The following is a 12,421-nucleotide window of genomic DNA, read 5'->3' as shown; positions in this document are numbered from 1 at the left end:
CTGTTGCTCAGGTGGCCGGGAGGGGTGTTTGTGAGGGCATCTGCAAGGGGGAGAGCCGGGGGGCACCTGGGGGAGCACCTGCGGGAACATGTGCGGGAAGGGTGTGGACTGTAGAGGCCCAGGTGTGTGAGCATTTGGGGCGTGCAGGGTTTCAGATGGACTGCTGATGGGTCACAGGTGCTGGGAGCTCCTGTTCAAGTGACGACGGACACCAGGAGACCCCGTGGCGAATGCAGAGGGGGGCAGGCGGGACGGGGAGTGGCCTGGGGGCATGACGGGAGGTCCCTCTTCCAGGAAGCGCGGATTGTCCTGAGACCTCTTGAGGAAGAGCGCTGGGAGCACAGGGTGAACTAGCGCAGAGCTCGGGGGCGCTGCGGTGACATGTGTGTGTCCAGAGGCAAGGCTGTGGGAGGCGGAGTCCCTGGGGCCTGTTCCTGTGGCGGATGCTCCCAGAAGCCGGGTACTGTGGTGCCGCTGGAGGCCGGGGAGAGGGCCTTCGGACCCCGTGGTGACCGTAGCCAGTCCTGTGGCTCTGCGGCAGACTCTCTCCACCGAGGGCGTGTCTTGAGGGTGTAGCTTTGTCACAACCCCCGTGGCTCCTTCAGTGATGGAGGAGGCTGCGGCCCCGTGCTTGGCCCCTAGGCCTCGAGCTCGGCTGCCACCTGCAGGCCAGGGAGCCCCTTAGCTTGCATGCCACACGCCGTGTGGGGACCGTGCCCGCCGCACCGGGTGTCGTAGTCTGTCGCCGGTGTTGTTGGCGCGGGTTCTGCTGCGTCCCAGTGTCGGGTTCTAAGGGGTCAGACGAGGTCAGCGCCGCTCAGGGGTGCATCGTGAGCCGCTGTGGACACCTGGGGCCTCTGTTTCCTCCTCTGTGAGGTGATGACAGTGGCCGCAGGGACGCGAGCCGAGGTGGGCAGTGTGGAGGGGTGTGAACACGACAGAGCAGCGTCCGTGGGGGCGCCTGCTGGGGCTTCTCTTCCTATTGCCGGTCCAGGGAGACGGGCACCCTCCACCTCACCTCCCCTTCCCTGCGGGCCGAGAGCGGCGGCTAGCTGTTGACCTGTTCTTACAGCTGAAACGAACTTGTGTCAAGTAAACATAATGTACCTGATACCACGTAGCCAGGGGCGGGCTGCGGTTCAAACCCAGGTCGCGGTGCGTGCACGGCGCGTGGGACGCGACCCGTCCCGGGTCTGTGACTCATGGGCGGCTGGCGTGGTCTTGGCCGTCCGGGGGCAGAATGAGGTCCCCCCCAGGGAGTGGCTGCCGCTGACATGTGTTCTTGATCCCACAGGACCCCGGAAGACCTGTCCAGGTTCATTGTTGACCTCCAGCAGCGAGAGGTGGTCTTGCAGGAGCGGAACAACACCATCACCAGCAGGTAGGCCTGGCGGCCCGGCTGTGCGCGGCATGCGTCTGCTTTGGAAAGGAGGCCAGCGCGTGTGTGTCCCCTGGGCGTGGCTCAGGAGCGGCTCTGCTTCACTGTCCCTTGGCCTCGGCCTGAGTGAGCGGGAGGGGTCGGTCTGGAGGGTGCAGGGTGTCCCACCTTTCTGCCCCGTGACCGCCGAGGCGGCATGGTGCTGTCATCCCTGCCACGTGCCAGGCCACCTCTGCCGTCCTGATGCTTGGGGGCCACGAGAAGGACGTGCGCCTGGATTGGGGAACCCTGTCTTTGCTGTGGCGTGGGCTCCCAGTGACCCCCTGATGGTGTGGAACCCGGCGCCCAGGGGGCAGCGTGTGCGTGTCCGTGTGCTCAGGAAGGTCCCCGCAGAGGAACAGAGATCGGGAAGACCTCGCCCAGGCTGCACAGTGAGGAAGGAGTCCCCTTCCCTGGCGGGAGGCCGGGAGGCCGGCCGCTGTGTGCTTTCTTGCCCGCTCGGTGTTAGGTCTTCCCTCCCAACCCCGTGGGGCCAGCGGTGCTCTGTCGTCTCGCTCTGTCCTGACACGACGCCACAGGGGAAGCGCTTGGTCCCACAAGCTGCCCCCATTCCACACCTTGGTCGCGAGTCCTGGCTCCCCAGGCTCCCTGTGCTTTGGCCCTGGTTGTCCCCCCACCCGTTTGCGGATTTGCTAGAATGACTCAGAATTCAGGAAAATGCTTTATGTGCAATCACCGGTTGACGGCCAAGGTTGCAATCAGAGCAGCCAGATGGAGGAGATGCCTGGGGGGAGGGCTGGGGGCGAGAGCTTCCCTGTCCCCTGTGGGTGCACCCCCGCTCCCAGCACCTAGGTGTGTTGCCCAACTCAGAAGCTCTCTGAGCCCTGCTCTGGGGGGTTTTAGGGAGTTTCCATGCTTGATTAAGTTGTTGGCTGCTGGGGAAGAGCTCAGGCCCCCCCAGGCCCCCACCCCCACGGTGGGGGGGTGGACCTGGAGGTGGTTGATTGCTCTGGCCCCGCCTGCAGTCCCCTCATTAGCTCAAACGGACTGTGGTTGACAGGGGCTTGTTAGGAGTCACGCACTGCCCCTCTCACCTCAGAAACCCCAGGGGTCTTAGGAGCCCGTTGCCAGGAAAGTGGACAGAGAGCAAGTGCTTCTCCTTTAGGCTGCCTCTGGGCTCTCCCGGGTGGTCTGCCTCCTTTCTCCGGGGCCGAGTAGGCGGCTGCCCAGGCTGTGGGCGACACATCCGCAGGCCAGAGGAGAGGCCTTTTTCTTGGGTCTCCTCTTTGGAACGAGGAAGCCTTTCCTGGGACCCCGCTGCCGGCAGACCCCCATCCAGCCTCGTTGGCCGGGGGCAGCTCCAGGCAGGATGGGCTTGTCCTGAGGCTGCGGCCGGCCCACTTCCCGCTGGGCTCTCCGAGGGGTGGACAGCTGAGGGGGTCTGTGAGCAGCCGGCCTCAGCCTTCTGCGGACATAGTGTCTTAAGGATTCATTAGTAGCCAGGGGAAAGGATTTCTTATTTTGGGGGTTGATGTCACTTTGAAAATGGGCTTTTAGAAGCATCTGGTTATGTTGGACATAATCACGTCAACTTAGCTCAAAAACCTCGAACGATAAAATTGCCTTTTGCTTTCAAAGCTACTGTCAGATGAAACGGGTATTAAAAGTGATTTGAAATTAAAGCTTTTACATTTTTGCAGACGATCTTCTTCACTTTGCATTTGAAGCAGAATGAACCGTTAGAGGGAAGGAAACTTGCCTTTGTTTTTCTCAGGCCAAACCGTGAGGGGGCGGGAGGCTGGCGTCCGTGTGCGGGAGGCGGCGGCAGGAGCAGCTCCGTCCGCGGGGCCCCGGCAGCCCTCTGGCTCGCGGCTGCGCGCGGGGCCGGCCCTCCCATCTTCCCGATCTAGAGGGCCCCTGCGGTGGCTCCCTGCCCATCTCTCCGGACCCTTGGGCCCCCTCCGAGAGCGAGGGTGCGGCCTCGGGACCCCCCGAGGGCAAGCTCTGTGCCGTGGCTCTTGTGCGGGAGGTGAGGGGTGCTGGCCCACACGCCGCCACCGGGGCGACTGGCCTTTCGCAGCTTGGCCTGGCCCCGGGGGAGGGGCCAGAGCTGTCACCTCGTCCTGCAGAGGAGAGCTTGGGCTCAGAGGGCCGGAGGGCTCAGGCGAGAAGGGAGGCCAGGCAGCTCCCACCACGCTCACATGGGACAGATGGCTGGCAGGGACCCTGTGACGCGAGGCCCTTCCTGACCAGCACGGAGAGGGCTTGTGTGTCCGGCGTCCTTCACGCTGGCCGGCTGTTGGGCAGCTGCGGGTCCCGTGGGCAGGAAAGTGACGTGGCCATTAGCTGTGGCCTTCTGTGTGGAGGGCCAGGAGCCGCCTTCATTCCTGCACATCTTCACAGGCGGGTGAGCAGGAATTGAGGGCAGCTGGGAAGAGGCAGTTGGCTAGAGGGCGAGCACGAGGGGTCTGGCAGGCCCTGGCACGGGGAGGGCGCTCCTGCTCACACAGAGCAGGGGACCCAGCGCCCCGAAGCCGTGGCCCCAGGCGGGAGAGTAGGCCCTGTGGGTTTGGTCTCCAGGCATTTATTCTGGTCTGTCCCTTGCCGGGTCCTTCCGTGGTGGCCTCCGCTCAGGCACTCCAGCTCATTCAGGGAAGGATCTGTGCTGCGCCTCGCCTGGGAAGGTGAGGGGAGAGCAGACTCGAGCTGCTGGCTGGCCGGCCGCCCCCTGGAGCGGAGCTGAGCGTCCCCACGCCTCGCTCTGGGTGCCCCTGGTTCTGCACCGCCATCCGCCTGACTGGGATTTGTACCTTCCTCGATGTTTGTGCCCACAGACTTCTGGAGGCTGCAAGGCGAGTGGTGGCTGGGGCTTCAGGCGGGAACCTTCCAGAGTCTTCCAGGTAGCAGGGGGGGCGGAGGCGTGTTCTTCTTGCGGAGGGTAGGGATGAACTTCCGTGCTAGCTTTGTGCACAATTACCCGAGTTCTGAGCTCTGATTTCCTCCTGTCAGAGTGGGGCTCGTGTCTGTCATGAGGCTCGTTCTGAGGGCGCAGCGAGATGTGGTCTGTGCCCCGTGGCTGGTAGCGCCCCGGAGACGCCGGTGGCGGGAGCTGTCTTTCCGAGAACCCTCTGTGCCGTGGGGCCAGGAGGCGGGCATGGGTCTGTTCGGCAGCGCGGGGCGGCCATGGGGCGTCCTTTCCCTCACGGGGGTGTTGGGAGCCCGCAGGCCAGGCTGCCTGCCTCGTCCCTTCCACGGTCGTGCTCGGACACTCCAGGGCCCCCTCGGCCGCTGCTGACAGGAGCTTGATTACAGCACAGGGACCTTTGCCTTTTGTCACTGCGGCCGCGGATTCAGTTTCCGTTCTTGGAGCCTGGAGGCTGATGCGCTTCCGCCCCCCGGCTGTGTGCTGGGGAAGTGGTGACTGGAGCATCGGGGTGCGTCCTCTGTCCCCGTGCCCCGCCGTGGTCCTCACCGGGGGACCTCCCCAAGGGCCCAGCACCCCGTCCGCGTCCTGCTCACTGCTCGCAGCCGGCTTCTGGAGCCAGGCCGTGGATGGGAGGCTGCACTCCTTCGAGGCCCGGACCCTGGCCAGGCTGGCGTCTGTCAGACTGTGACGTGCTCCGAGGGCGTCTTGAACGAGAAGTGGGAGATGAGGGGCAGCACTTTGTGGGGCCGTGCCATCTGGGGTTGCCGTGCTTTGCCGGAAACGAGGCCTCACGCTGGAGAGTGGGTGACAGAGCAGAGCCAGGCTCTGGGGTGCGGGTTCCCCTCCCGTACGCATGGTGGCGGCGGGAGCGTCTCCGTGCTCAGTGCTGCGCACACAGCGTCTCCCCCGAAAGTCCGCGGCGGGTGCGGCCATGTCCTCTGCGCGGCAGAGACGCCTGAGCCCCCAGGAGACAGCTGTGGCGTCGCCGCGTGGCTTACCTGAGTGTGGAGCCTGCGCCCCTGCCAAGGGCTTGACGTGGCTGCAGAGGGGCCGCTTCTCACTCATTTCTCTGCTGCGGTGGGGACGTGGCTCGTGGGCCCTCCGTGCGGCGTAGGGCCGGCCCGCCGTCCTTGGTGAGGACTTAAGGGAGAACCCGCCGTATAGGTGAGTGGGGAGAAAAGCAGGTCCGGGGGAGCTCTTCGCATCTTTGTCTGCCCCTGGCCCTCGAGAACCAGCCCCGCACCCCCCGCTCTGCACGCTGCTGCTGGTGGGCCCGCGGCCTCGGGCGGATGAGTCCCCGGCTCCGGGCTGCCCTGTCACTGCAGGCTGAAGCTCGCATTTGCCTCCCCTGGGTGAGAGCTGCCTCACAAGAGCCCTTGGTCTCGGGGGTCAGGGGTCGCGAGCCCTGACACCCCTGAGGTCCCAGTCTGGCCGTGGACCGCCCGCGGGTCTTCCCTTGCTGCCGCCACCGCGGCGAGCATCCTGGGCCATGACTGGGGACGCCTGGGGCCCCGGCAGCCTTTGGAGGAGGCCGCTGCTTGGTGAAGGGGACTTGAATGAATGGTGGGAGGGCAGTCCTTGCCCACGCCGCCCATCCCCGTCTCCGAGAGGTGGTGCCCTTGGCTGTGCGTCTTCCCGGCAGCCGGCAGGTTGATGGGTTCTCTGTCATCCCCGAGGGGGAGTTAAGATCAGTGTACGGGTCATAATTCTTCATGTGGCTCTTTTCCTGCTGTTTGTCCACAGCATTTAGGCCGTCCTCGCAGACCGTCTGGAGTATGATTAGGCCTTGTCACCTTTGTCACCCTGTGTCTGTGTGAGTTACGGTGCTCTCAAGCCGTCCCGAGGCCAGCAAGGCTGGTGACGGCCACAGAAGATTCATGTAGACCGAGGACCTGTTCTCTGTGCGTCGGGGTGGAGTTCACGCTGCGCTTGGAGCGCCAGCGGGTCTCTGGCTCTAGCTCAGGCTGGCCTGCCGCTGAGTCGTTGTGTGTCCTTGGACAGAAGAATCAGCCTCTGCCTCACTTGTCAGGACGGGGATGGTGGTAACTGTCCCGGGACCGTTGAGCGCTAAGGAAGGAGGCTTTGTCAGCATCGGATACCCGTGCCTGGCGACGGAACAGGGCAGGAGCGGCCCCTGCGGTAGTTGAGGGCATGGTGGTGTGAGCATCTCCTGTGTGTGGCCAGAGAAGGCCCGAAGGGGCTGGACTTGGGGCTGGTGTGCAGGACAGTGACGTCGGGTGGGAGAACAAGCCGGGGGGCTGGGGGGTAACCGTGAGAGCACGAGGAACGGCACGAGCTTCTCTGTGTGTCGATGGAGGGCGACCGGGAAATTGCTTTGGACATTGTGTGTTGGGGCGCCCGTGAGGCCGGAGAGAGGTCGGAGAGGTTGTGGACAGTCAGAGACGTAGGCGCTCACAGCGTCTCCTGCGGACTCTGTCCCGGGCCTGTGGGCACCCGAGCAGGGCCGAGGTCCCGCATGGCCTGGAGCCAGCTCGAGTCCTGTTGGCGCTCCCACTCAGAGCTCCAGCATCTGTCCCGCGAGGCCTGGTCGCTCTGCTTGGGGCTTCTGCTCTGATACGTCCTGGTCAGCGAGGTGGCCCTGGCGTGCGCCTGCTCTCGCGCCCAAGGGCCAGGGACGGTGGAGGACGCGGGTGAGGTGCTGCTCAGCACGTGTGTGTTGGCTGAAGGGATGAACGAAGCACCGACTGAAGAGGCACAGTGACGGACTGCTGACCGGGTGAGCCCTGTGGGGCGGGCGTCTGTGCCAGGCCGGTCACAGGGCCGCCAGCTGGGCTCCAGGTGCCACCTGCTGGGCTGGCTGGCGCGCTTCCTCTCACGAGGCGGGCCTGGCTTCGCCTCATCCATCTGTGCTCCGCCACCCTGTGCCGGGCTCCAGTTCCGCGGGCCCCCGGGGGCTCCGTGCTCACCTGGCTGATCACCCACAGCTGTGTCCCGCTCTCAGGTCTCACGCTGGTCTTAACCATCACTGTCTCTGCAGGAGCGGGTCCCGGGGCTTTTCAGCGACGCGGACCGGGGCCTTGCTGGTCTGGCCAGCTCCTGGTGCTGCTCCGTGTAAGTGGGCTTTGGCGGGAGGTGTTGAGCCAGCCTGTGTCTGAGGGCTTGTCTTCGTGCATTCCTCGGTGGCAGTCCGTGGTGGGGCTTCTGTTCCAGAGATACAGGCACGTGGCTGTGAGCTCGGTGACTCCACAGACCAGCGCCCCTTCCTCAGGCCGGGCCGGGCTCCATCAGCTTCTGCTGGTCACACTGCTCACGCGGCGTGAGGCCCAGAGTCGTGCTGTGAGCATGCTGTTCTGGCCGTGGGGGCAGCGAGACCCGTGTCGCTGTCTCTGTGGGGATGGGGGTTGCCCAGTGGGTGAGGCGCAGTGTCAGGGGCTCACACTTGGAGCTTTGTCCCTGCACCTTACCCCCTTTATTGGAGGGAGTAACGAGATCTGGGGAAGCTCCAACCTTTCTGGAGCCTGCGAATTAGTCACAGTGACATTTGTTCTTGTGCTGACTGTCTCCTGGGGCCCTTGGGAATCTGTGAGGGAGTTAGTGCTTGTGGCCATCTTGCTCGGTTGCTTACTTCTGTGCAGAGGTCAGGCCCAGTCTTCTGCTGTAGACCATGCTGTCTGGGGCAGAAACCATCAGTCTAGGGTGGATGGGCCCTCTGTCTGGCATAGACTGCGCCGTCTGTCTGGTGTAGACGGGCCATCTGTCTGGTGTAGACCGCACCACGTGGGGTAGGCGGGCCCTCTGTCTGGCTTGGGTCCGCCGTCTGTGCCAGGTGGACCGCGCCGTCTGTCTGGTGTAGACGGGTCTGTCTGGTGTAGACCGCACCACGTGGGGTAGGCGGGCCCTCTGTCTGGCTTGGGTCTGCCGTCTGTGCCGGGTGGACCGCGCCGTCTGTCTGGTGTGGACGGGTCTGTCTGGCTTAGGCCGGCCATCTGGCAGGATTTCCTGCGAGGCTGTCCTCCGTCTGTGCTGTTGAGTCCCGTAGGCACTGGCCACGTGTAGCCTTTGAGCCCTTGAACTGTGGCCAGTGTGGATGAAGAGCCGCATGTGTCATGTAACATCAAGCTTGGTTAGTGGCTTCCGTACGTGGCTGTGTGGCCTTAGTCCAGTGTCCAAGGTTCAGCTCTGGGACCGGTTCTTGAGGGTCCCTGTCGTCTGTAACACAGAGACCGTAGCAGGTGCAGTGGACGGTCTGGCTCCTTGTGGGGTCGGTACGAGCGTTAGCTGAGATAATATACCTAAGTTCCTATTTCGGGTCCTCGCTGATGAGGCAGCGGTCAGTACGTGGCCGGTGCTGTTACCGTGTGCGCCCAGCGTCACCGGCAGCCCTGTCGTCCTGTGGCGATGATGACAGTCCTGGCACACGAGAGCTCGTGAGCCTCTGGGCGCTGCGTTCCTCAGGCCCTTCCTCTGCTGGGTGCACTCTGTCCCTCGCCCACGTGGGCTGTGCTGGGCGTGGTCGCTCTGGGTCTGGCCACGTCCAGCCCCGTCAGCCTTCAGGGCGTGGCCTGGCTCCCCTCTCACTGGGCCGTGCCCCTGCTTCTGCTCCCGTTTCCACCTGTGTGGGGGAGGGGGCCAAGGGGACGCCTCGGGGTGGCCTGGCTGTAGTTGGAAGGACGCCATTGTGTGCGAAGCCCCCAGCCCCTTCTGATGCTGGCTGCCCTTCTCCCGTGGCCCCCACGCCCTGGTCCCTCCCCCAGCCTCCCTGGGAGCAGCCTGAGCTCCAGACCCTGTGCATTCACGACCGTGCTTCGTTCCAGCACGGGCTGCCCTGGCTCGGCGAGGGTTCCACGGGCCAGGAGTCAGCCTGGGCGCCGCGCTTGTGGGCGCTGCACGGTGTCCGGCTGCCGTGCCTCAGGTCTGCGTGTGCGGCCCAGGGCGGGGGCCCTGCTGCCGGCTGCCATGACTGGCAGCGTGTGCTCCCCTCCCGCGCTCCGCGGAGCTCCTTATGCCCCCCGTGTTCGTGACTCCACGGCTCTCCCACCACTGCCACCGTTTCCTTCAGTGGATGAGCATTCGCAGCATTTCCCACTCTCGCTGCCTCTGCCATCCATACAGCCCTCCCTTGGTGTCTGGCCCCCGCCGACCCCCCCACCCCTCCCCCGTTTCCACCGCCTCTGCCGCACGGGCCTCCTTCAGCAGCGGGACGTGCTGTCCCCACCGCTGTCCCTGCTGGCCCTGGCACTGTGCTCAGGCCTTGGCTGCATTTGAATTTCTCTGTGGCTTCGGCTGACTCCCACCTCGGGGAGGCTTCCCGTTCGATTGTGTGTCGCGTCAGTGTGTCTGAATCATGCGCTTGCTGGTTTTGATAAGGAAGATCTGTGTCCTGAGATGGCCGACCGAGCCAGCGCGAGAGTCGCAGGCCTTGCCCTGGGGCTCTTCCGGGGTCTTCGCCCTGCTCTGCTTCCCGCGTGCACCCATCCGGGTCCTTCTCCCCACGCCCCCCCCCCCCCCCCCCGCTCCACGCATGCGCCAAAAGTGCTAAGTATGCGGAAGTAGAAGTGTATACATTGCCCCCTTTGTGCTCGGGGCTCAGACCTTTGGAGACCACGTTCCTCTGAGCCCGCCGGAGTTAAATAAACCTCCTGTCCTTCAGGATCTCCGGGTGCCGCTTGGTTCTTCCGTCGGGCGATCCAGTCCGGGTTCCGTAACAGTTTAACTTGTCCTGGCACGGGGACCGTGTCTGGTGGTTGGGGCCACCGCTGTGGTTCTGGCCAGAATGACCTGGAGTGCGCAGGCCTCACACGTTCACCTGTCCGTGGCCCTCACAGCAGGTGGTTATTTCGGCTCTGCCTGCAGAGCGCACCCAGAATGTAAGTGGTGACCCTGCGGGCGCTAGCCGCGTCCCCACCGCCTTGCCGTGAGGATGTCCCCAGCAGCGCTCCCTGCCCCGCGGCGTCTTTCTGCGGAGGGGCCTCTTGAGATGGGCGTCAGACCGTCTCTTGGGCGCCTGAGGGGTATGGGACCTTCTGGGGCGTCCTGTGTCACTCTGTTGCTGCCCTCGGGGCCTTGCCTCGCTCACCCGTCCTTGTCACCGTCGTGTCACCCCTCCCTGTGCCCTGGGCCTCCCCTTCCTCACGCTTCTCAGCTGTGTCAGGAGGCCACCTGGCTCCTCTCTGTTCTGGAACATTCTAGCTGTGCTCCCTGACGGAGGGCTGCTGCTTCTGCTCTTCCTGACGGCATCTCCTCCTGTGGGAGAGGCCGTCCCCCCGGCTGCCACCCCTCCCCTGCCTCCGGGTCTTGTTGCTCTGCTCTTCCGGGCCCTGATCTAATGCGTTGAGGGACTGCTTGATGTGTTTATGGTGCATTTCTCCGTCAGAGTGTAAGCTGTACGCGGGCGCAGGGGCTGTGAGCACAGGACCCGTGCCCAGCACACGTTTGTTGAGTGAAGAATAAGTGTCTTTTTCTCTCTCCCTAGGATACGCCGTCAAGTCCCTGAGCTGCGTGTCTCTGTGGGTTCTCCTGTCCTCATCCCTGGCTGGCAAGGCCTGGGGGTCAGCGGGACGTCCCCCGGCAGTGCCCCTGTCCTCGTTCTTGCCAGGAATAGGGGGCAGATGGGGCATCACTCACTGGTGACCCAGGAGCACGGACTGGGGCCTCCACTTCTTGCCATTCCTTCATTGAGCCCTCCCTCTCCGAATCCATGGCCTGTTGGCCAGATGCCGCAGCCATGGAGGTGGATGCGTCGGCCCCTGGCCTGCCCACAGCTGGCCTGGCATTGGCCCCCTGGCTGCCGGCACCCCATCTTGGCGGTGGTGTCGCCAGTCCTCAGCGCGGTCTGCTCTTCCTCCCGCTGCGGCAGGGGAACAGCTTACAACCGTTCACGCGCCGTCTGTGGGAGGGTACACGCCGCTGCTTTGCTCTGTACCGAGGGGTGGGTTTTATAGTCTGTCTCGTGGCAGCTGGGAAGGCTCTTCCTGCTCCAGGTATGTGGCTGGTGTCCGCAGGGCGGCTGTGACCCATGTGTCCTTCTGTGCAGGTGGGTGTCATCACCGAGATCGCAGCTCTGAGAAGCATCACGTGCTTTACCCCGGGCTACCTGAGCCTCCAGGAGCGCCGGCCGCGAGCAGGAGAACACGATGTGGGGGCGGGGCCGGGGCGTGTGTGCGCACCTGTCCACGCGCACCTGTTCTCGTGCTGACGCAGAGGCTCTGAGAAGGAAAAAGGTGATGTTTGGAGAGAGACATAGTTGCTTTCTGGCCGCGAGGTGGATCGGGATTGTTTCTAGGGGCAAGTAGTTTTTCAGTCAGATCTGGCCAGAACTGTGAAAAACAACAAAAACAATTACCCGAGAACAGCATACGTGAGGGCTGAGGGTGGCTGCCTGCCTGGCCTGCTGCGCGGGCCCCTCCCTTCTGTCCCGGGAAGACCTCGGCTGGGGTCTCCTCCAGCCCCTGGCCCATACACTGTAGTCGGGCACTGAGTCCTGCGTGTGCAGCTGAGGGGCTTCTGGCTCTGGGGACCCTGCCGTGGTTTCTGTGTCCTGCTCCTGTCCCCAACCACCCCCCGAGTCACCCGCGGGCTGGCCCTAGCTGGACGTGCGTCCACTGGGGTCGGGGAGCCTTGCTGCCCAAGCCAGATTGATGACTGTGGAGGTAGGGCCTGAGTCTCGGCCCACGTGGGTCAAGGCTTTCTGCACAGGCTTCATTTTCTTTATATCCCAAGTGGGGTCATGACAGTGGCTACTTCCTAGAGCGCCGAGCATGGCACCTGGCCGGCTGTCCGCTCAGGACGGTCTCGTGTCTGGCACGTACATGCTAACACGGGCCTGTCTTCTTCCCTCAGCTGTGCCATGTGGGTGGAGCCGTGGCCGCACCCCAGTGCTCTGTCTCGGGAGGGGACATCAGGACAGGGCCCTCGAGGCAGTTGGGGTGGAGTGGGGTGTCCGCATGGGACTGATACCCTCCTGCTGCGCGGGGTCAGCCTGGTGGCTCCCGGCCAACTGCTCGGCTGCCCCTCACTTTGCCTCTCAGATCCCCTCCCTTCTTGCTTGGCTCTTCTAGCAGCAAAGAGAGAACCCGGGAACCCCTGTGACCGTCGCGGCTGAGTGGAGGGACCCGGGCCTTCCCGCCATCTGGGCCCGAAGGGTGCTGGCACCTGCC

General features: G+C 64.3%; 1 protein-coding gene across 7 annotated transcripts in view; it reads left to right on the top strand.

Annotated features, from left to right (window-relative positions):
• The window catches only part of MAD1L1 (mitotic arrest deficient 1 like 1), a 319,758-nt gene that overhangs the window by 59,448 nt on the left and 247,889 nt on the right, over nucleotides 1-12,421 (top strand). For 6 of the 7 annotated variants that reach the window (XM_036074187.2, XM_036074183.2, XM_036074192.2 and 3 more), the window contains one exon: nucleotides 1,295-1,381. The exons of the other annotated variant lie outside the window; for it this stretch is intronic. In XM_036074187.2, the coding sequence (XP_035930080.1) occupies nucleotides 1,295-1,381 (87 nt within the window). The remainder of the gene's footprint in view (nucleotides 1-1,294; nucleotides 1,382-12,421) is intronic. 7 annotated transcript variants of the gene reach the window in all.

Source organism: Halichoerus grypus, chromosome 6 (genome assembly GCF_964656455.1).
Source record: "Halichoerus grypus chromosome 6, mHalGry1.hap1.1, whole genome shotgun sequence".
Classification (NCBI taxonomy): domain Eukaryota; kingdom Metazoa; phylum Chordata; class Mammalia; order Carnivora; family Phocidae; genus Halichoerus; species Halichoerus grypus.
This window is presented reverse-complemented; position numbering and strand designations above follow the sequence as displayed.